This window comes from Balaenoptera ricei, chromosome 5 (assembly GCF_028023285.1).
Source record: "Balaenoptera ricei isolate mBalRic1 chromosome 5, mBalRic1.hap2, whole genome shotgun sequence".
Classification (NCBI taxonomy): Eukaryota; Metazoa; Chordata; class Mammalia; order Artiodactyla; family Balaenopteridae; genus Balaenoptera; species Balaenoptera ricei.
The window spans coordinates 107,274,221-107,299,037 of NC_082643.1; the positions used below are offsets into that span (position 1 = coordinate 107,274,221).

The window sequence follows — 24,817 nt, forward strand, 5'->3', positions numbered from 1 at the left end:
TCTTCTATATACTTAGAATGGTGACCTGAACATAATGTCTATCAATAATTATCTTAATAGTATATATTTATTGAGGATTTGCTGAGCAGAAAGTATAGTGTTAAGCATGTACTGTATGTTACTTCACTTAATTCTCACAACAATCCTATGAGGTGGGGATTAAGCTATATATCACAGATAAGGAAACTGCAGCAAAGTCTATTTGAGAAATCGCCCAAGGTCAACTGTTAGGAATTGATAGAATGGGGATTCAAACCCAGGTAGTTCAAATCCAGAGGCTATCCTCTTAAAAAAATACCTGTTGGATAAATAAATCCCTACTGGAGTAAAAATAAAAACCACAAAAACTGGAAGCCAGAATTTTGATCAGTATGTTGATCTATATTCTAGATCAATTTCCTGATATTAATATTTCTGTTTCTTTAAACAGAAAATATTCCCACATACTCTAGACATCTGTGGTTTCCAATTCCTAATTAATTTTATTTGAATTTCTTAAGAAGCATATTGCAAATAGATTCCTTGAATATACTCTAGACTCTAAACCATGAAAGACTCCAAATAGCCAAAACAATCTTGAGAAAGAAGAGCAAAGCTGGAGGCATCATGCTTCCTGATTTCAAACTGTATTACAAAGCTATAGCAATCAAAACAATATGTATGATAGTGCCATAAAAACAGACACATAGACAAATGGAACAGAATAGAGAGCGCAGAAATAAACCCTACACATATATGATCAATTAATTTACAACAAAGGAACCAGGAAGATACAATAGGGAAAGGACAGTCTGTTCAGTAAATGATGTTGGAAAAACTGGATAGCCGTATGAAAAAGAATGAAACTGGGCCACTATCTTACACTATACACAAAAATCAACTCAAACTGATTAAAGACTTGAATGTTAACACCTGAAACCATAAAATTCCTAGAAGAAAACATAGGTGGTAAGCTTGAATCCTTGAATTAGGATCTCTACATTAGGGATCAGTATTTTTTAATGAACCTCTTCTCTTAGGTGTTTTGTTGCTATATAGGTAAACAGCAACACAAAAGTTCTGGATTTCTTGAATACACTGTATCAAAAGATAAGAAATGCATTAACTATGTAATAAACACATAGGAATACCCGTTCTATTTTCTGTATACCAAGTTTAAGTTGTCATCTTTTAAATTTTACCTTTAATTCCTGTTGTGATGTGAGGGAAGAAGAGGTCACCAGCATCCGTGTTAAGTTTTGAATTTTCTCAATCTGCACTTTTTGAAGTAGATCTTTTTCTTCCAAAAGTTGTGCCATTTGGTCTTTTTCCATTGCCTGGGCCCGAGTCTCTAAAGAAACCTACAGAATGTAATATTGGGTTATGTTAATAACAAATGTAGCTAGATTTTAAAACCTCGAAAGTAGCTTAAAAGAACAGAATAGAAATTTATATGTGAACTAAGAGAATTTTATTGAAATAAGATATACCCTACCTGCAGAACACCAATACACAGTTACCATAATCAGTAATTTCTCAAACTAAAAATAAAGTAAAATATACATTTCTTCACATGTCACTATTCTATATGCCATTACAATGTTGTTAAAGCAATTCTATTAGTTACCTAAAAATATATAAATAGTAGGCAGAGAAGTCATAAAAGCAGAGACTTGAATACCTACAGAAAAGGAAGAGATGTTTTCATAAGACTACCATTTGATATTTTAGCTTATTCCTAAAAAGATCTCTAAAATGCAAGATTTATATAAAATAGAGGACCATAATAGTTAAAACAAACAATGACAAGTGATTATGCTATCTTATTAGATTGCTATCTCAGGGTTGGAAGAAAAATTCAAGTTAACGTGAAACTAGAGAAAGTAGTTTTAGGTAACTATACATGGTGTCTCTTTTTTAACCTAATTCCCTATGTATAATTTGTGACAATTAAAAAAAAAATTATCTCCACTTGGCCCATTTGAAAATATCAAATTTTCCCCTTTGAAAATGAAAAACAAAATCTAAAATAACTTCAAGAAACCAAATCTTTCAGTTTATAGTAAATTAAACTAAAATTTTTATGAGTTGATTTCTTCTTAGTTGAAAAGTGTTTTAAATTTAGGTTGCAAAACTCAGATATTGATGACTTAAGAATCTCTGGGCAATTAGGTAGATCTCAATTCTAAATCCGTCCCTACTCTTTACTGAAATACATGGTTCATGCATACCTCCTCTAATTGCTTTTTAAGATCCATTATTTCTTTTCTGTATCTTTTCAGGAGAGCTTCATCACTTGATACCTCGTTAACGTAAGGAGTATTCTTCATATTTTTAGCAGTGCTGGCAAACTGGGAAAAAATACAAGAGTGTTATGTGCTCCATGCACAAAAATTAATTAAATTAATAATATTTGGTCTTCTTGTAATTAAGTTTTGTAAAAAAAAAAATCAGTACTCTTCCCAGGTAGTTTAATATTTTTGAGTACAGAGTGCATTTTATGTCCCTGTAACAATTCCTGTAATGCTCCAGTCAAAAGCCTCTCTCCTTCCTTTGAATGCTATCCTACTTACTAGCTACTTAAGTATTAATCCAAGGCAATCATGTTGGAAGACAGGTCTTATCTTCCCTATAAGACTATACATTCTGTGAAGCCAGGGACTCTATTTTCTATCTTTTTTTTCTGACAGTACCTCGACCCAGTGCTCAGTAGCTATTTAAAGCAATGTTTCTTAGATTATGAGTATCAGAAGTAACTTTAAGTGGGTACATCAAGGTATCCATTATATATAACATTGAATCCTTCATTGAAACAGCTATTCTACTGACAATTCAATTTCCCCCTACTCGCCCCTCTCCTTTTTTTTTTTTTTTTTTTAAACATAAAATGCAGGCCTTAGGCTCGTGCAAAGGCAGGCAACAATTAGCTAGCAGGAATTTAGGAATTATTTTATTATAAGCACATACACATGTTTTTTGGGTCACCTTCTATTTGTTGCAAGTGATACTAGTTTTTCGTTTATGGAACTGATATAACGTTTCCTTTCATAATCAATTAAGTAAAAAAGTGAGTTTGTAAAAGAAAAATATCAAGTCAATTTCAGTAAAATAGTGTTGGATGTGGCAAAAATTGTGGAGGTGGGATATGAATGATTGAATTTTGGGAAAATTAAGAAATGCTATTTAGTAGACAACACATCAATTTTATTTTAACAGGTATGTTATGTGAATTAAAAAAACTACCTACTTTTAGTAGGTAAATTTTCCTTCTTAAAGATGATATCCCCTCCTATTAAGTTGAGATAAAAATCACACTCACCTGGAGAGTAGTAAGAGTTTCATCAAAAGACACCGGAGTAATTGTGCAGATAATACGTGTTTTTGCATTTCCTCCCAAGGAATTCTGGAGAATTCGTGTTAATTTGCTATCTCGATAATTTATGAAACCACTTAGTGAGAAATGAGTTTGGGAAGAAAAAGAGTAAGAATTTTTATATAACAAAAGTGGTTGGTTCTTAATGTAGAACCTTAAAATAGCTACAGTTAAAAAAAAATAATTATTTACAGGTTACATGAGGCAGATCAAAACTACTAACTAAAAAATATTTAAAATATAGAAAGTAAATTTAGTAGGACACAATCATATGTATAAGAAGCCACGCATGATCACAGAGTCATGAAAGCTTTTGAATATATGAAATAAGAACATTTATTTGACTGTCACTAAAATATTACGATTTTCGACCTAATGAAAACATAAGCATTAACAGGTAGAGTACAGTGAGATAAACATACCCAACTTGTCCATCACTAAGTTTCTTGATCACTTGTCCCAAAATAAATAAGCTTCGATTTATATTACAGCCTTCTTTGAGTCGCAAACCTGCATTTATTAAACAAATATAAAAACTAAAATCGAGCCCTGTACTGGATGATGAACTTATCAGTAAATTATGAGAGAAAGTAGAAATTAAAGGGACAGATGTTGAAGTCTATGCTTTGGACTAGATCTGAGCCCACCTTTAATACCACTGATGGAGGAGCTCTCTCCCTAATCCTCCCCCCTATTAGGTGAATCAGAAAGGTTATCACCTGAGAGAAATGGCAAAATGAAAAAGATGACTAAGAAAAGAATAAGAGGGAGGGAAAGCCCATTGTCTAAAAGAGCTCCTCTAATTCCTCCATTCAAATCTATTTTTTCCAAACCTTCAAATATAAGCAACTATAGGCTCAAAACCAAAAAGAGTTCTCATTTTAATATTGTGAGTATGCTCACATGACTCTAACATTAAAAAAAAGTACCCGGAAAAAGCTCTATTCCAGTTTTATGCCCCAACCAGTTAACCATGTTTATTACTTATTCTTCTAGATTTTTAGAAATACAAGTTCGTATATATTCATTTCTCCCCTTTCATTTTCAGACAAATAGTAGCATACTATACACACTATTTTGCACTTTGCTTTTTTCACTTGGCAGTATATTGTGCATCATATCAGTAAACACTGGTCTTTTTCATTCTTTTTCATAGCATAGAATTCCATTGTATGGATGTATCAGAATTATTTACCTAGAACCCTGTTGAGGGATATGTAGGTTTTCAATCTACCATGTATACAAAAAATACTGCAACAAATAACTCTGAATAGCTGTTATTTCACAGGTGCATTATTCAGCTATTGCTATAAAATTGCTGCTTAACAAGCCACCTTAAAACAACAAGCATTTATTTCCTGTTCATGGGTCTGGTTTGGTGGATATAGGCCACGCTCAGCTGGGTGTCTTTATGTCAGGCTGCAGGAAATGAACACAGAGAGAGGCTTGACATCTTTATGATTTTGCACCTTCCCATCTAAGTATGCTTTTCCATTTTTTTAAGTATTTGGTTATGTCCTTCAGGTCTGTTTTGAAGTTTTCTTTATTTTGGCCCTGTGCAATTTTTGTTGAGTTTCTTCCTAGGTATTACATCTTTTAAGCCATCATTGTAAACTGAGTCTTTTTGTACACTGAATATTCTAACTGGTTATTTGTATTATAGAATTATTAATGTCTGTATATTAATTTTGTGCCCCACTTCCCTTCTGAATTTTCTTACTGATATGGAAATTTAGATGGTTTTCATGGTACTCTCATGAGCTTTTCAGCTATACAATCCTATCAACTGTACAGTTCTAGTTTTTTAATTGAAGCTATAGTAGCCCAAATTAGATAATTAGCTAGATACATAAGTTGCTTTTTACATGACGGACTTTTATCACAAAATTATTACTGTCATTATTAGTTTCTAAAATGCATGGTAGCACTTTTATTCTGTGAAAGAACAGGAAGACACTCAGACCAACATGTTTCATAAGTTTTCATTACCTTCAGCACCTGTTTGAGCAGCTCTTTCACTGCCGGCAAGATCAACCAAATTCTGTAAGATAGATGACAATAAACCTTTAGGAAGCATAACGAGATAAAACCCAAACTACTGAAAGAACATTTAAAACACATAGTTTACTTGAACACCCCATCTGTAGCCTCATCTTTCACCCCACTGTTCAGGCCTTCCCTTATCAAACTGATCTGTAACCCTTGTTCCTTCTTTGTATTACATCCTCCATAACTCTGCCAGAATAGGTTTTCTATTTCCTACACAAAGTTCAAAACCTTATCATATGAATGTGATTCTTTGCAATCTGGCACTTGTGTGGCCCTAGCATTATATCTATTCATTACTTACTCCTAACTCTAGCTGAACTACTCACTATACCCTAAACGCCTCATGTACTTCTACACTCCCAAGTGCTACCTTTTGCCATTCTCTTTGTTACTTCTAAAGTTCTAGACCGCCCCTAGTCTTTATTCAGGACCAAAGGCAAATGTTACCTGCTCAATGTAGCTTTGCTGATTTTATCCTTCCTCCTCCCATACCTTGAATGAGTTGCTCTTTTAACTGTACCCAGAGGTCATTATAGATCTGACTTATTCTTACAGCACTTATTGTGTGGAGCTAGTCATTTGTCTCTGACTATACTGTAGCACCTTTAAAAGCATGGACCTCTTTCATTTCGCAAATATTGTTGGAAAAAAGTGACTGTCGGGCTTCCCTGGTGGCGCAGTGGTTGAGAATCTGCCTGCCAATGCAGGGGACACGGGTTCGAGCCCTGGTCTGGGAAGATCCCCCATGCCACGGAGCGACTAGGCCCGTGAGCCACAATTGCTGAGCCTGCGCATCTTGAGCCTGTGCTCCACAACAAGAGAGGCCGCGATAGTTAGAGGCCCGTGCACCGTGATGAAGAGTGGCCCCCACTTGCAGCAACTAGAGAAAGCCCTCGCACAGAAACGAAGACCCAACACAGCCATAAATAAATTAAAAAAAAAAAAAAAAAAAAAAAAAAAAAAAAAGTGACTGTCATCCTTCGGGCAGTATGTTAAGTACTAGGGATATGGCAGTGAATTTGACAAGTAAGGTCCCTGTCCTGATAGAGCTTATATTCTATATGGAGTGGTAAGAGGAGAGGAGGAAGTTGGTGAGAAGACAGAAGAAAACAGATAGGAAACATAATCTGGTAAATGTAATACAAATAATTTAAAGAGAGACCTGGAAGAGGAAAAAAGGGACAGAGTAGATTCTCTGGACTGAGTGGTAGGGGTAGGCTTCCCATTAAGCTAAGATCTGGAATGACAGAGGGAGGCAGCCATGCAAAACCAAGGGAAGCACAGTGCAGATTAAAAGAGCAGCCACAGACACAAAACAGAAGTGAACTTGGTATGCTCAAAAAATAAAAAGGGCAACATGGCAGAGTTGGTGAAGTGGCGATGGGACAACATAGCATAAGAGGAGGTAGGAGTCAGATTATGCAGAGCTTTGTAAGTAGGGGTAAGAACGTTGGATTTTCCAAGCACAATGGGAAGCCAAGAGAGGGCTTTAAGCAAAAGAGTGACGTATCTTGATTTAACTTTCTGAAAGATCAACCGTGGCACCCTAGATGGAGAATGAACTGGAGAGGCGCAGAAGTGGCAGCAGTTAGCCCAGTTAGGAGGTTACTGCAGGAATCTAAGTGAGAGATGACGGTGGCTTGGGCTAGGGACGTCATAGTGGAGACAGTAAGTAGTGGAGGGATGTCCTCTTTATTTCTTAATCTGAGAGCCCAGTAAATATTCTTAATGCATTAAAAGAAAGTCAGAGATTTAAGTTACCTCTCTCTTTGAGGAGTAGGCAGGTAATTATGTACTCCTGCTTTACAGTCCTGTCTCAGATACTGCTTTATCTAAAATACTCAAAGAAGTCTAATCATTGTTATATAGTATCTACTACAAGTGATCTAGATATATAATAAAGGGGAAAAGTGGTGATGAAAGCATGAATTAAGGCAAAAAGATGAGAACAAGCATTCGTGTTCAAAGGCACTAAGAAGCTCAGTCTATGTATAAGAGAGGAGCTTATGTGGACCAGAAGGAAGCAAAGTAATAAGACTGGTTAAGCCAGATCTTGTCCAAGGAAATGCCACAACAAAAGTAGTGCTTAGTGACATTAGAAATCTGCATAACAGACCAAAGAAAGGAAGACCAGAGTCCTAGAGGCCAGGTTCAGGAGAATGATAGAGTAATTCAAGACAGATGAGAACCTAAATGAGTATGACACCCAAGGGAATGATGACAGGTAGAATCAGGAAGAAATGGTGATGACTGGAGAAAAGAGAAAGCAGGAAAAAATGAGCCAAAATTGACTTGGGTTTCCAGCCTAGGTGACCAGGATAATGCTAGTATTACTGGAAAAAGGAATATTCATTATAATAGGAAGAAATTAATTTGGTTTTAGACCCATTGAAGTTTGAGATAACAGTGGGATAATGTTTAGAAAGACATGAATTAGATCTCAGAGACTCAATGGTGAAAAACTGAAAGCATTTCCTCTAAGATCAGGAACAAGACAAGGATGTCCACTCTCACCACTATTATTCAACATAGTTTTGGGAGTCCTAGCCATGGCAATCAGAGAAGAAAAAGAAATAAAATGAACACAAATTGGAAAAGAAGAAGTAAAACGGTCACTGTTTGCAGATGATGTGATACTATACATAGAGAATCCTAAAGATGCCACCAGAAAACTACTAGAGCTAATCAATGAATCTGGTAAAGTTGCAGGATACAAAATTAATGCACAGAAATCTCTTGCATTCCTATACACTAATGATGAAAAATCTGAAAGAGAAATTAAGGAAACACTCCCATTTACCACTGCAACAAAAAGAATAAAATACCTAGGAATAAACCTACCTAGGGAGACAAAAGACCTGTATGCAGAAAACTATAAGGCACTGATGAAAGAAATTAAAGATGATACAAACAGATGGAGAGATATACCATGTTCTTGGATTGGGAGAATCAATATTGTGAAAATGACTATACTACCCAAAGCAATCTACAGATTCAGTGCAATCCCTATCAAATTACCAATGACATTTTTTTACAGAACTAGAACAAAAGATCTTAAAATTTGTATGGAGACACAAAAGACCCCGAATAGCCAAAGCAGTCTGGAGGGAAAAAACTGGAGCTGGAGGAATCAGACTCCCTGACTTCAGACTATACTACAAAGCTACAGTAATCAAGACAATATGGTACTGCCACAAAAACAGAAATATAGATCAATGGAACAGGATAGAAAGCCCAGAGATAAACCCATGCACCTATGGTCAACTAATCTATGACAAAAGAGGCAAGGATATACAGTGGAGAAAAGACAGTCTCTTCAATAAGTGGTGCTGGGAGAACTGGACAGCTACATGTAAAAGAATGAAATTAGAACACTCCCTAACACCATACTCAAAAATAAACTCAAAATGGATTAGAGACCTAAATGTAAGACTGGACACTATAAAACTCTTAGAGGAAAACATAGGAAGAACACTCTGACATAAATCACAGCAAGATCTTTTTTGATCCACCTCCTAGAGTAATGGAAATAAAAACAAAAATAAACAAATGGGACTTAATGAAACTTAAAAGTTTTTGCACAGCAAAGGAAACTACAAACAAGATGAAAAGACAACCCTCAGAATGGGAGAAAATATTTGCAAATGAATCAACGAACAAAGGATTAATCTCCAAAATATGTAAACAGCTCACGCAGCTCAATATTAAAAAAACAAACAACCCAATCCAAAAATGGGCAGAAGACCTAAATAGACATTTCTCCAAAGAAGACATACAGATGGCCAAGAAGCATATGAAAAGCTGCTCAACATCACTAATTATTAGAGAAATGCAAATCAAAACTACAATGAGGTATCACCTCACACCAGTTAGAATGGGCATCATCAGAAAATCTACACACAACAAATGCTGGAGAGGGTGTGGAGAAAATGGAACCCTCTTGCACTGTTGGTGGGAATGTAAATTGATATAGCCACTATGGAGAACAATATGGAGGTTCCTTAAAAAACTAAAAATAGAATTACCATATGACCCAGCAATTCCACTACTGGGCATATACCCAGAGAAAACCATAATTCAAAAAGACACATGCACCCTGATGTTCATTGCAGCACTATTTACAATAGCCAGGACATGAAAGCAACCTAAATGCCCATCGACAGACGAATGGATAAAGAAGATGTGGTACGTACATACAACGGAATATTACTCAGCCATAAAAAGGAATGAAATTGGGTCATTTGTAGAGACATGGATGGATCTAGACACTGTCATACAGAGTGAAGTAAGTCAGAAAGAGAAAAACAAATATCGTATGTTAACGCATATTTGTGGAACATAGAAAAATGGTACAGATGAATCGGTTTGCAGGGCAGAAACTGAGACACAGATGTAGAGAACAAACGTATGGACACAAAGTGGGGAAAGTGGTGGTGGGGTGGTGGTGGTGGGATGAATTGGGAGATTGGGATTGACATGTATACACTAATATGTATAAAATGGATAACTAATAAGAACCTGCTGTATAAAAAAATAAATAAACTAGAACTCAGAGACTTTAGAAACAATAAATATTTGACCATCGTCAACACAGAAATGGTAACAAGGGCAAACAAGGGAAGAAAAGCCACAGAACACTCCTGTGCTTTGATTAAGAGCGTAGGAGGAAAGAAGCCACAAAAGGGAATAAAGGAGCAGAGCTAAGAGCACCTGGATGTTATTACTCCAGAAAGGCCAGGAGACACTCATAAAAAGACCACCTCCAAAGAGCCAGAAAAAGACTCTTTGGGGAAGGCTTCTTTCCAAGGTGAAACTTAGAGTAAGCGGGAAGTCTGGAGTGTTGGACCAGATGGTATCTATGGTCCCTAGATGATGGAGCAGCAAATAATATAAGAAAAGACACCAAACAGATCACTGAATATGTCCAGCTAAATTATAATTAAATATAATTATAATTAAACTTAATTTATAATTAAAGCTAAACTATAAGAGAAAAGTTAAAATTGTAGTGATATATCACAGGCCAGGTTTGGAAAACAAAACAGAAGTTAGGTTTTATGTTTTTCATTGTTGTTAAAGACTAGTCTACTAAAATAAATGATATACTTGTATAGTAAAATAACTGAGGTGAACTAGAATTAGATACTTAATTAAGACTCTGATTTTTCAAAATCTGAAAAACAAACGTATTATAGATTTATTACTTTTTCCCCTGAAGTTTTCAAATCAAATTGAGAAATCTTACATCATATCCCACATCAAACTAAAGAATTTAGGCCTTGAAGACAGAGAATAAAGCAATAATGGTAAGGAACAGAAAGGAAGCACAAAAAAAGAGAAATGATACAGTGCAGCAAGGAGGAATGTTTGCATAATGCTTATATTCACTTATCAACAAACAGGTATTGAATATAAACTATGTACAATGTGTTGGAGTTACAAAGATAAAGCAGATATCACTCTTCCCTTCAAGGGATTTATAGTCTAAAACACTGTTTATAATACAAAGCTCATTTTCTTATTGTACTTAACTATGAACTTGAATAATCTGATTTATTTTTTAACTATCTCACCCAGGTTTTTATTCATCTCATAAGTTTCAATACCATTAGCAGAGACCAAAAAAACCCTCAAAACCCCAAAACCACAAACACACAAAAAAATCACCAAATTCCAAGATTACTTTAACTCTTAAATGTGCATGGAGTCAATCCTTCCTCAATTACTAGTTAGGGAAAGCCTCAACTCCTACAGTTCTTACATCTAAAGTTCAGGAAATGGCAGCTATAAGATCACAGGAAGTAAGATTCTCTCAACTCTTCCTACATATCCGCTAGTAATCTCATGTTAGTGATGAGACTAAACTACCAATTTATAGATGCTTTTGCCAATTAGTTAACAGTTCTCATGAAACCAAACATCCAGCAGCTAAATTAAATTTTGGTTCGGCTCATTTAGTATATTATCATGGTTCATCAATACTCACCAAATGGGACACCTTGACAGATCCTTCAAAATTAGAAGGTTCACCTTTCTCTCTACTTTCCAAAATCTAGAAAGAAAAGGCAACTTGTAGAAAAATTAGTGTATTTTTAATTGGAAAGACCAAATATAGAGAGAATTACCTACCATCCTAAAAATGGTATGAGAACGACTACTTCTTTGATTCATTTTTGTAATTCCATAATGCCTGTTCTCTGTAAAAGAGTCATATTTCAGCTGCGTATATTAAAATCCAAAGAAAAACACTAACTTGTATTTAAGTTTAGAAGTGAAAAGTGTGATTTAAAGCCTAAATACATTCAATTAAATAGTTTTTATACGTGTTTTGAAGAAATACAGTATAAAGTCTTACTTTCTCCCTTTGTGATCCACTTCAAAGCCATTTCTGATGTATAAACAACTTCTTCTGTGAGATCAGCCACATACACATTCCTCTGAAACAAGTTTAATTATGGGAAAAGTAGAGAAATATAAGTCACTTAAAATTTTGCATTTCAAAAAGAAAGTGCAAACTATTATAGAATTCATTTGTGGAAGTTGAGTAGAAAATGGGTACTTTTATTCTGTACAAAAATAACAACTAAATCTATGCTATTTACAATTTATTTCCTGTATCAAAATACACCGAATTCTAACCTGATACTTCCAGCTTGCTCTTTTTAGGCACTTATGCCACAATATTATAGCTGTCAATATTTAAAAACTATACATGTTACTTAAGAGATAATCTCTATAAATGTTTAAGAAAGAAAATAAAAAACAAACCATAGTAACAGGAGACACTTTAAAATATATAGAAATTAAAGGCAAATGTTCAAGAAAAATAATCCCAATGAGTAACTCTATTTTTTGAGCCACTCTGTTAACTCTGTTACTCACATTGAAGTCTTCCCGAATTATTAAAGGCTTCATTTTTTCAGTGCCACAGAGTAAGTCTGTAATGGTTTCATTGTATATCTCCATGTAAGACACACGTAAAAGAAATTCCCTATCAGGAAACTAGAAGAAAAAGATATGTGAAAACATATCAGAAAACATCAGAGATCATCCAACTATGAAAACCTAATAATGAATGCTTATGCGCTAATATTAAATATTAAAATATTCTTTGAGAAACTATCTTTTAAAAATTTTTATTTATTTTATTTATTTATTTTTTAGTTGATGTGTAGTTGACCTATTCCACTATGTTAGTTCCTGGCACACAACATAGTGATTCAATATTTCCATACATATCAAAATGATCACATGATAAGTCTAGTTACCATCTCTCACCATACAAAGATGTTACAATATTAGTGACAATATTCCCCATGCTCCACATTTCATCCCTGTGACTCATTTATTTTCAGACTGGACATCTGTACCCTTTAATCTCCCTCACCTATTTCTCTCATTCCTCCAATTTCCCTCCCCTCTGACAACCACCTGTTTGTTCTCTGTATCTATGAGTCTGTTTCTGTTTTGTTTGTTCATTTGTTTTGTTTTTTAGATTCCACATATAAGTGAAGTCATGTGGTATTTGTCTTTCAGGAAATTATCTTTGTAAAACAAACAAAAAACAAAACTTCCCCTGTGCTTCTATATTGATAATAACAAGCAACAACAACAGCAAAGCATTGTTTCAGAAATAATGAAAAGTATAGTATCATAGAATTATAACAGGAAAGTACCCAGTCCAATTCTCTAACCTCAAAATAAAACTTACATATATTCAAGAAATTAAAAATAATTAAAATGATGAAAAAACTAATTTAAAACCAACTCAACTAATTAGCTTGCCTAGTCTGACCTTCTGATTCCCTTGTCTTTTATCTAGTCTACTTTTTACTGCTCCTTAATAATCACTGGTAGCTAAACAAAGGCAATGAGGACCTAATCATCATGATAAGACTTTCCTGTTCCTTAATGCCCACTTTTTGGTGGGAGTACTGTTTCATGATTCAAAGGAAAGAATGAAAGAACTTTAAGCTTTGTAAGTTAGTAAGTTTGTGGGAAAAAAATGAATCTATGCTATGCCTTCCTTCTTTCCTCATGGATAATCAAGAGATAACTATAAATATACTTCATCATTACAAGAGAACACTAAGGTTGCTATCCTATTATCACCACTTTTACCTGCATGTACTAGAAATTTAGCTAAATTATTTACCTTCTTAATTTTTTGGAAAATGTCATGAATTGCCCTGGGTATTACTCCCAAATAATCTTGTGACCCCAACATAGTATATGTTTTTCCTGATGCAGTCTGACCGTAGGCAAATATAGTACCTGCAAAAACAAAACACACACATGCAAAGATTAAAAATGAATCTATAATGTATAAAACTATCAATACTTGCTAAACAGACACCCAAGACTGAAATGTTTTTGCAGTGAATACACACCATTGTAGCCTTGTATGGCAGAATCTATGATTGGTACTGCTATTTCTTCATACACATTTTTAGTAGTTTCATTACTATGAAAGACACGATCTAAAAAACAAAACATAAAGTTAAATCAAACAAATTAACTGTTTTCATTCTGAATTAGTAGTTGCCCACAGAAATAAAATTGTCAGGATATGGTATGATAAAAGATTTAAGACACAATATTTCCTTCAACTTATTGGTCCTCTGAAAATACTCTTCTCTTTAGGTAAAATGTGTTGGTCCTCACACAGAAAAAATACAAGTCTGTTACCCTATGTGCTTTCAAGAGGCAGTAGGGCATGGTGGCTGAATATGGGGGTCCAGAATCAGACTGCCTGCAAATCTTGGTTCTGCCACTTACAGTGTGATTTTGGCCAAAGTGGTTGATGTCTCCGTGCCTCAGTTCCCTAATGTGTAAAATGGATATATATTATCTTCCTCATAGAATTATTGTGAACATATGTTAATACTTAGGAAATATAGACTATTACTATTCTTTGAGAAATGTTAATGTTTTTAACATACCTAGCAAGAAGGTCTAGCTCAAACGAAACCAAAAAATGCAGATATTTGGAAGAAAAGTACTGACCAAAGCTGAAGTGCTGCTAAAGGCTGGGTTTAGAGTAGCATTTGCACTGATGAATTCACAAGTCCAGGATGTGGTTCTCTGCTTTTGTTAGCACATTAAAAATAGACCACTCTTGGGCTTCCCTGGTGGCGCAGTGGTTGAGAGTCTGCCTGCCAATGCAGGGCACACAGGTTCGGGCCCCGGTCCGGGAAGATCCCACATGCCGCGGAGCAACTGGGCCCGTGAGCCACAATTGCTGAGCCTGCGCGTCTGGAGCCTGTGCTCCGCAACAAGAGAGGCTGCCATAGTGAGAGGCCCGCGCGCTGTGATTAAGAGTGGCCCCCACTTGCCGCAACTGGAGAAGGCCCTCGCGCAGAAACGAAGACCCAACACAGCCATAAATAAATTAAATAAATAAAAAAAAAAAAAAAAAAAAAAAAATAGACCACTCTTTTAGTGGTGCCCTCACATTAAAAAGCTCACAAGAAATGGATTTGTAAATCAGGAGGGAAATGTACTGACCTACAATGAGAAATTCAGTGATCACACTGCTTGCACCATGACCACACATCTGCCCTATCGGCAGAACAATATGGAAAACCAAAGTGCCATCTGAAGGCTGCTTAAGGGTCATGATTTTAGAGCAAGGAGAAATGGCAGAATGATTCAAACTTTAATGTTATCTGTTTCAGACAGCTGGATGAGTCCAAAACCTTCACGGGTGTATATGGCTACTGAGAATCTGTGATACTTAGGTTTTATAATCTCTGGCACATATTACCTTTTAAAAATTATGTTAATACCACCAAACATTCCTTTACCAGGAATCATTTTCTCTTCTACGTATCTTTGTGGCTTTCTAGTTAAACACTAATTTGACAACTTAATCACTTACTCCTGAGGTTGCTGACAGGCTGTCACTGTTGCTCTATGGTGCCTAAGTGGCAGCATGGTAGTGTGGCTGGAACACAGATCTGGAGCCTGACTCTTTCATTTGCTGGCTGTGTGACTCCAGGCCTCTCTGCTTCCTCATTAAAATGGGAAGGCCAAATATATAGGCTTGTTAGGAGGATTAAATGAGTTAATATATATGAAGTGCTTAGAACAGTGCTTGGCATATTGTCAGCACTATATACATGCTAAATCAATACACAAATCAACCTAGTCAACCGTTAGGTCCTCCAAGTCCCTTTGTCCTAGCTAGCTCTCACTCATCCTGCAGGTCCCAGTGTAAGTGGTACCATTTCAGACACCTAGATTAGTTAGATCCCTGCTATAAACTCCCACAAAGCTTATGTCATCATAAGTGTAAATACTTGTTTAAAGCCTTTCTTTCCACCAAATAAGATCCACAAAAGCAGAGGCAGGTCCCTGCTGTATTCTACCAGACAAAGAAGGAATATCTTCACTATTTATTCTTTAAAAAGTTTTGAAAAACAACTGAAAAAAAAAGAAAGGAAACAAACAACAACAAAAAAAGAAACAACAACAAAGAAACCAAACTGGAAGATCTTAAAGATGACTTGACATTAAATAACATATTTTGGGCTTACAGAGTTTTATGCCACAAGTACGTTGACGAATAAGAGGAAAAATGTTAATTTCAGTTAAAAGGCACTATGACTATAACTGTGTTTAATTTTTTATTTACTTATTATTTTTTTAATTATTGCTATGTTTTAAGTGTCAGTTTATTATCTTACTTAGCATACATGAATGGATGAACAATTTTTCAAAGTTTCCACTGAAGCAGTTTACTGAAGGCTTAGTTTGATCTTTAGTGACAAATCCAGTGTTATTCATAAGACTTTTGTACTCATAATAGAAAAATGATACCAGGTTAACTTTTGATGCTGTTATAAACTTACCAAAATTGAAGGATTTACTCCCATCAACTTGATAAATTGTATTATTGTCAGTTTTCCAGTAAACTTGAGTATCTTTTCCAAGCGCCTCTTCTCTAAAAGAATAAAAAAAACTGCATTTTAGAATAACTGGTCACAGAAGTTGTGTTACATGAAAGATAACTGAAAAGACCTCATCTTCTGATGAATATTTTAAAAGATGGTAATGACGTATACCATAAATAGGATAAATGTGGAAAATCCACCTTTGAGGGGTCAAAGGTGGATTTTAAATGGGGCTTCGTGACCTCCTGCACTTTCATGGGAGTTTCTTTGTGAAGCTCTTCACTTCCACCTTCCAACCCAGTACTGGCGGCTGAAAAGATACGTTGAAAATGCAACTCTGATTATGTCCTTCTTGCTTAAAGCCTTTAAAAACCATCTGAAATCCTTAATTTGGCACATGACACCTGGATCATTGTAATTTCTCTCTTCGACCCACATCTTCCTCTAAATTCCTGTATACACCCTAACTCCATACAAATCAACTGCCTGAAGGTCACTCCAAAATAAGATTCGAACCCTCTCTGCCTGGAATACCCTGACTTATGTTTCCATTGACTAACTTAACTCTTCTTTCATTCATGAAGAGTATCAGGAGTTTCCTACACAGCCCTGTCCCTCCCCTAAACTGTCATCTCACTTAAGGACTGAAGACTCCTCTAGCAAACATTCTCCACCTGTCTATCATAACACCTGTCATGATGTATTATAATGCTTTCTTTATGTAGCTTTCTTCTAATGCATTAATGAGCTTCTTAAAAATAGGAAATTCCTCATTTTGCTATTCTTATTTATTAAACACCCAGTAATGGTTAACAAATGTTTCTCAAACAAAATGTGTCAGCATTCTGGGGCAAGGGCCCGAGACAGGCAAAGCAAACAGACTTCATTTTCATTTCTTCCCCTTCCTGCTTTTTCTCTATAGCATTTATTACTCCAGTATCATCACTTAATATTCTATATTTTTCACTTTATTTTCTGTCTACCCCTTTAGAACGTAAGATCCACTGGGCAACGATGGTAGTGTGTGTTTAGTACAGTACACTGTACTAAAAAAAAAATCAATTTTGATGAATATTGGTCATTCAACATTCTGAACGTGGAGTTCAGTCACTGACTGAAGTGTTGAGTGTCTACCGAATACAATGCAACAAGACTGACTAGTTCTTGCGCTGAAGGAGTATACAGTAAAGGGGGGGAGTCAGTTAAATGTAAAATGACTAGCTGTGAAGAGTGCCAGTAAGGATTTTTCCTATTCGACTTTCCTGGGGGAGGGATGGGGAGCGCAGATGGGGGGGACGGCAGTGCTGCGCAAGGAGTAGGGTCTTTAATGTCGGCGAGCCTGAGTTATAGACTTAAGAGAATCCCACAGCTGGAAAGTATCCTCTAGATCCTCCGATCCTGGCCCGTCACTTTACACAAAAGAAACCAAGGCACAAAGCGGGTCAATGGCCGAGTTTCTAGGCAGCGGAGCAGGAAGGAGCAGCGAGGACTCACTCCTCCGCCTCAGGCCCGGGCCGGAGGCCGCAACGGGAACCTGGGCAAGGTCTGGCCCACCTACCTGCTGTTGAGCGGCCGAACCCGCACGCAGACGGCGACGGCTCCTTCATCGGCCATCCTGCCGGGCTGGATCCCAGGAAACTGTACAAAAACCTCCGCGCCCGGCGCTTCTGAGCGTAAGAGCCACCCCGCCTTTAAATTTAAAATTTCCCAAACGCCGCGTCTGATTGAGCCGCGGCCTCGTGACGTCATAGGCCGTTCCATCTGCGTCGCGGCGCGGGGGACGTCAGGCCGGCGGCGCGTCCACGGATAAGGGTTGAGGGAGCAGTTTTAAGGGTCTGGAGGAAAAGGAAGCTTGGGGGTCGCAGAGAGAGGGTCCGGGAAGCTCGTCGCAAGAGGCTCTCAAGGTAATAGCAGAGGTAACTATTGTTTGCTAAACGCCGTTGAAGTGTTGGCAGCCGTTTACAAACGCAATCCTCCACCCCACCCTTAAAGAGTTTGCAATCTGTGGAAAAACAAAGCCGAGAATTTTTTCTTCACTAACAAAAGAGAATTAGGACCTTTAAAGAATTACACTGTTTTTTGTTATTTTTTTAAAATTTAAAACAAAACAAAACAAAAAGACACCTCAAATGCCAAGAGTTGAAAGTTACTGCCCAGCCCAGAAACAGAAGAATCTTGTGCTCCTTGGAAACTCTTGAGTTTTAGTTTTTCCTTTAAACTCCTTTTTTCCATTTTCTGTGAGTTCCTAAGAGGTTGACTTAGGAAGAGAATTATTAAAGATATTAAAGACTGGAAAAACTCGTTTAGTAGTGAGGTGAAACTTTTTTTAGCAGAAATGGGAAAGTGATTCTAAGTAATTCTTTCCCAGAAATAGTGCTTGGTTTCCTTTGTTTTAAATATGTGTCATAGTAAAGTATTAACATTTTCTTTAGGAGTAATTTCAGTTTTAGTTGATTTAAGAAGGATCAAGAATCATCCCCTTTTCCCTCGCCAAAAATATGACCTGCAGTTACTAATAATTGTTCATTATTTAGAGGATTAGAAAACTACTGATTTAGTAAAACTATGTTGGAAGGTAATCTGGCAATATCAATAAAAAACTGAATTGCTGTCCTTTATACCAGTAATTCTGCTTTTAAGGATTTATTTATAGATATATGAAGAATCTTGCTATATAGCCATATAGCTATTACTGTAGTTGCAGCATCACATATAGTAGCAAATGACAGGAAACACGTTGTGTCAATTAATAGGAAATGGATGACATTTTATCACTACAGTGAAACATTATGTGGCGAGTAAAAAGAATGATACAGCTCTTTATGTGTACTTTAGAAAGTCATCCAAGATGTTTCATTAGCTGGAAGAAACCCAAGATGCAGAATTGTGTGCACAGTATGGTGCTATTTGATATTTTCAAAGGATATTTATATGTCTGCATATGCATACATAATTTCTGGAAAGATACACAGAATATACCTAGTTTCCCTAGAGAGGGAGGACTAAGTTAGATAAAATACCTATTTTTCATTGTATACTATTCTGTGATTATTAATATTTTAAGCATGCAAATATTAAGTAGTTTCATTCAACTTGAAGAAACTAGCTGGTAGAAAAAAAAGTAGACAAAATGAGTTTGTTCATTCAAGATTTGTTTTGGTTAACCAAGAGTAGCCTAACCAAAATACTACCCTTTTTTTGCGGCTGAACTGTGAAAATACTTGGCTGTATCTAATAAGATAATACAGAGTTAAGAAAAGTGTGTTTTAACTGATTTTTAAAAAACGGTGGGCAAATATTGCACATTTTTAGCTAAAGGGAAGGAGCCTGTGAAGAGGAGGAAGGGACATATACTTAATGAAAGAAAGTCTCTAACAACAAAAGGGGAATTGATTCAAGAGCACAGAGGAGGATTAGCCTTTCATATTTGTGCTCATGATTGATGCCATGGCTGTTTTTGTTATCATCATAACAGCTGACATTTATTGAAGATTTACTATTGCCAGGGACTCTGTTATATGCTCTACAGGCATTTTTTTCATTTACTTTTTCAAATATGTCATTAAGAAATTTTCATTGAGCACCTACTATGTGTCAGACATGGTTCTAGGCTTATGAGGCACAGAGTGAATAGACTAGAAAAGTACCTGCTTTCGTAGCGCTATTATTCTCTCAGGGGAGATGGATAATTCACAAATCTATGTCTATATATCTGTATCTATATATATACCCATATCTATGTCTATATCTATATCTATATCTATATCTATATATCTATCAAGTAGTGATGAAGACTGAGAAGAAAAGTAAAGCCAGATCTGGGGAGAGAGGGAGTAATAAGGTGGGGGATAGGGGGTGCCAGTTTCTTATGAAACGTTCTTGTGGGAAGAAGCAGACAATGCATAATAAATGTGTAAGTAACTTATGAGGAGAGCACGGGCCACTGTAGATAGGGTACTCAAGAAAGGCCTAGGGGGGATGGTTGAGGCCTTGTATGATAAGAATTAGCCAGACTTGGGAGGGTGGGAGAGAGGGCTTACCAGATGGAGTGACAAGTAAGTCAGAGGACCCAAGGCTTGTATAAGTTTGTCATGTGTCTGAGGCACAGAAGGAAGGCCCCCATGGCTTGAGCATTTGGGGCAATGGAGAAAGGTCCTGTGGGATCTTGTCATGTTAAAATGTTATTCTAATGGTGAGGGGAAGCCTATAGAAGGTTTTATGCAAGGGAGTGAAAAGGGATTCACTAATTCCTTCAAACAAGATTTTCTTTTCTATTTCATTATGAAAATAGAAGCAGCCAGAAGAAACCTTGCACTGATTCCTGCCAACCTGTCTACCCACGTAACGTCGGTGCCCATTTACCTCGTCTTCCAGATTTTAGATAGATGAAGAACTGTCTGTCCTCCATTCTGAAAATCTCTCCACGTGGGCCCTAGATCCTACCCCTTTTCTCTTACTCTTGTCTGTCTCGCATAGTCATTTCCCCTGCTTTAATAAACTGGTCTCATCAGCAAACATATGCCTTTATTTCTCCCATCTTGGATATTTAATAAATACTACAAACTTTCTAATATCAAAACCTGCTAATATCAAAACTTTCTAATATCAAATTTTCCCCTCAAAACCTGCTTGATCCACCGTTTTCTGCAGGTTAGTTTACAGCAAATCCACCTTTCAGTTACCCAGGTCATAAACTATGGAATCATGATGCTTGACTTCTTTTCTCTCAGAGTTTACATTCAATGTGTCTGAATGTCTGTTGGGACTACCTAGAGAATATTCCAGAATATGAGCATTTATCACAACTTCTGCTATCTGCCTGGTCCAAAATACCATCTCTTCCTGGTCTTCATGTTCTACGTTTGTGTTGCCCCCTGCCACCCCCCAACCCTGGTCTATTCTCAACCTAGCAAATTGAGTGATCTTTTAAAAATGTAAGTTAGGTCGTGTTAATCCTCTCTCAAGACCCCCATTGCGACCCTCACCCTGATTTTTTTCAGAATAAAGCCTATAGGCTCAGCTGTCTCCCAAGCCTTACGTGATCTTGCCCCTTGTGGCCCCTCTGGCCTTCCCTGCTACCATTCTCCCTTTTGCTCTCTCCCCTCCAGCCACAGCAGCCTCTTGGTAGTTTATTGAATACTGGACTGGCTCCCTCTTAAGGCCTTTGCACTGGCTACTCTGCCTGGTGGGCTCTTACCCCAGATTTCCATGTTTTCTTCTTCCATTTAATTCTGGCATCTGCTCAGATGTCATCTTCTCAGAACTCTGTCTGTATAAGATAACAACTCTCTTGTCTACTACTTCTGTTTCTTTACTCTTCTTTTTTTTTTTTTTTTTTTTAACAATTGACATTTTTATTACCATTATCAGGCTCACTGTTATTTCTCCTCCAAACAGTTTTCACCATATATAATTCCTTTCATAAAAGATGAAAGCATTTTGAAAATAGGCTATTAACAAATATTTATTGAGCACTTCCTAAATCTTAATATGTTAAATAAGATCTTAGTCACCACAAATGTTTATGAGGTTTTTTTATCCCATATTTTTATAAATAAGTAATTCAATTTACAGAGTTTAAATGTCTCACTGAAGTTTATCCAGTTAGTAAATGACTTATCCAGAATATAAATTCAATACTTTCTTCCACTAGAGAATGAGCTCATTGCCCACTGACATCCCCAAATTTCTCCCACCCATTCTCATTACTGTCTTTACTCTTCTTTTAAAATATGTCTTTCTGATATAATATATATGTATTAATTTATGTCTATGTTATCTGTCTTCTCCCACCAGATTGTCAACTCTGTGAGGTTAGCAACTTAGTGTTTTTTGTTTTTTTTTTATAAATTTATTTTATTTATTTATTTTTGTCTGCGTTGGGTCTTCGTTGCTGTACGCGGGCTTTCTCTAGTTGTGGTGCGCGGGCTTCTCATTGTGGTGGATTCAGGCTCTAGAGCGTGGGCTCAGTAGTTGTGGCACACGGGCTTAGTTGCTCCGCGGCATGTGGGATCTTCCCGGACCAGGGCTCGAACCTGTGTCCCCGGCATTGGCAGGTGGATTCTTAACCACTGCGCCACCAGGGAAGCCTAGCAACTTAGTTTTTATTTACTCCTTATACCCTGACCTAGAAAGATACTTGCAGTTTAGTAAACATTCAATTTAAAAAATTGCTTATTCAATTACTCAATAAATTGATATATTTATTACTCAATAATATTGCCTATAAATTAAAATATTCAGTTGCTCAATAATATTGACATAATTTCTGAAAAGATACATGGAATACACTTAATTTCCTTTGGAGGGGAGGACTGAGAAAACAAACCTACCTTTCATTGTATACTATTTCATAATTATTAATATCTTAGTGAATATTACTTTCTCCCCAAATTAAGAAATTAGTAGATAAAAACTGTAAATAAAATAGTCTACTCTTTTGTATTCTATTCAATATTGCTTTGGTTAACCAAATGTGAGCTAGTATAGACTACTTTTCTCACAGCTAAATTTTGAAGATGCTGGGTATATCTAATAAGATAACACAGAGTTAAAGAAGCTATGTTTTAATTTAAATTAAGTGGTTAGGGAGGGCAAAGAGATTTGTTAAAGATAAACAACGGCATATTAAAAATTTTAAGAGTTTATTTGATCAAAAGCTGATTTGAATCAGGCAGCATCCAGTCTAACAGAAAGGAGCTCCAAGGACCAGTATAAAATGAAAGACTTTTATAGGCACAAGGGGACAGGAAGTTATACTGGGCAAAAAAGCGGGTTGGTAATTGAAAAGTTACTTTTCTTTAGGGGATGGCCAGGTTCTGTCAGTCAGATTACCTAAATGATTAGGCCATTCCTGATTGACTGGTTTACGATTCCATTTCTGGGTGAGCTAAAACTGTAATTAAGTTCAATCTCAGTTTGTGGATATGGGGCTTAACATAAGTGACTCCATTTTGGGCATGTTGTTTTGTTTTTAACAGACTAAAGAACTTGTCTGAAGTTAAGGAACTTCTGGAGAGAGAGGCTTAAAATTTGGATGCATACCGTTTCTTTAAAAGGTAATCAAAAGTTTTATTGATTAACTTTTTTTTCTTACCTGAAAGATTAATACATGCATGTGATGAAAAATTTAAGTAGTACCAGAAGAGTCACAGTGGAAAGAAATCTTCTTCCCACGTATGATCCCCAGGGTGCTAGTTTATCTCCCCAAAGGCAACTGTGCCATATTCTAGAGTATTATCCTCAAATTAATCTATAGATACACACATATATGTATCTTTTTCTATATTGCATATCTTTTTACACAAATAGGTACCTGCTATACATGCTGTAGTGCATTTTGCTTAAAATGTGATCTTTACATACGTATTTTAATTCAGTTTAAAAGTAAAGTGAATTTCTGAGGCATGTTAATTGCATACACTTCCATGTTGACTTTTAAATTACTGGGTTTTTTTTGTTTGTTTGTTTTGTTTTGAAATCAAATTTGTGTTTATTTCTGCTGAAGCTGCAGAGGGCACTGTAATCCTTCTGAAAGCATGACGTAGCCTTAGATAGTGCTTTGCAGTTCTTGAATGTGGTGTAAATTTTAGGATTTGGAGAAGATCCTGGTATTAAAAATATGCATCATTTCAAATTACTTACTTGTACTCAGTTCTTTTATGCATCTCATATAAAATTAACTGCAGTATATTTGTATTATGCCATCACCTTCAACAGGAGTAATTTTTGTTTAATAGATACTATGTTTAATTTCCAAAGCACAAGTCTTGCTTTAGCTTTATGACAACTATTTGTGATGATCCCAGACATAGCATCCTTTTCTTTTTAATCATGGTTACACAGGGTTTGTGTGGCATCTTGGAAACTGCACTGACCTGGGTCAGTCTAATTCCACCATTTATAAACTATTGCCTCACTAAAAGATCATTTATCTCTGTGATTCACCATTTTCTCATCCACAAAATGGGGAAATTGGTATTTCTAAAGTTCCTTTCAGCTACAATAAGTGTATAACGTCTTCATAAAAAAAGAAACTTGTTAAAATTGAGTATGGATGAGTGTCAAGTAGAATATGGACGTGTGAAGGGGTGCGAAAAGCAATCTAGGTTACAGACAAAATCTGAGGTAGTCATAGTGCCACAGAGACTTATGGCAGTCCACCAAAATCCATTCCCCTCTTCCTGTCCAGAAGGTAAGACTACCCTCCCAGCCTGTCTTACACCTTGTCTGCTACTTCTAGGACTAGATAATAAAAACTTCACAGGTGCACTTTTCCTCCCTCGTCCTTGGTGAATATCCCTCCTCTTTCCCTCATTGACTGTTCCAGACCTTGACCACTGTCCTCAACCCTGGGTCCCATCCTCAACTTTACTGAGAAATCACAGCTGTCAGGCAAACCATGTCTCATCTCCCAGCCCTCCCACCTCTACAGCCTGAACTCCAACTGATCTATATCCCCACCAATTCTTGCCACTTTTCATGCCCTTCCTGAGAATGAGGTGTCTGCCATTTCTGAGAT

At 36.4% G+C, this 24,817-nt stretch overlaps 1 protein-coding gene and 1 long non-coding RNA gene across 4 annotated transcripts in view; one reads left to right on the top strand and one right to left on the bottom strand.

Annotated features, from left to right (window-relative positions):
- The window catches only part of CENPE (centromere protein E), a 73,551-nt gene extending 55,641 nt beyond the window's left edge, over nt 1-17,910 (bottom strand). For both annotated transcript variants that reach the window (XM_059924201.1, XM_059924199.1), the window contains exons 1-13: nt 17,855-17,910; nt 16,255-16,346; nt 13,792-13,881; nt 13,557-13,675; nt 12,284-12,403; nt 11,757-11,838; nt 11,531-11,598; nt 11,388-11,453; nt 5,342-5,393; nt 3,775-3,862; nt 3,299-3,428; nt 2,211-2,330; nt 1,182-1,340 (exon numbers count right to left, since the gene is read on the bottom strand). In XM_059924201.1, the coding sequence (XP_059780184.1) occupies nt 1,182-1,340; nt 2,211-2,330; nt 3,299-3,428; nt 3,775-3,862; nt 5,342-5,393; nt 11,388-11,453; nt 11,531-11,598; nt 11,757-11,838; nt 12,284-12,403; nt 13,557-13,675; nt 13,792-13,881; nt 16,255-16,346; nt 17,855-17,910 (1,242 nt within the window). The remainder of the gene's footprint in view (nt 1-1,181; nt 1,341-2,210; nt 2,331-3,298; nt 3,429-3,774; nt 3,863-5,341; nt 5,394-11,387; nt 11,454-11,530; nt 11,599-11,756; nt 11,839-12,283; nt 12,404-13,556; nt 13,676-13,791; nt 13,882-16,254; nt 16,347-17,854) is intronic.
- Nucleotides 17,911-18,092: 182 nt separating this feature from the next.
- LOC132366600 (uncharacterized) overlaps nt 18,093-24,817 on the top strand; it is a 237,153-nt gene continuing 230,428 nt past the window's right edge. Inside the window, exons 1-2 of one of the 2 annotated variants that reach the window (XR_009503475.1) lie at nt 18,093-18,212; nt 23,277-23,354. This is a non-coding gene — a long non-coding RNA (uncharacterized LOC132366600). The remainder of the gene's footprint in view (nt 18,213-23,276; nt 23,355-24,817) is intronic. The other variant, XR_009503474.1, reaches the window with a different exon arrangement.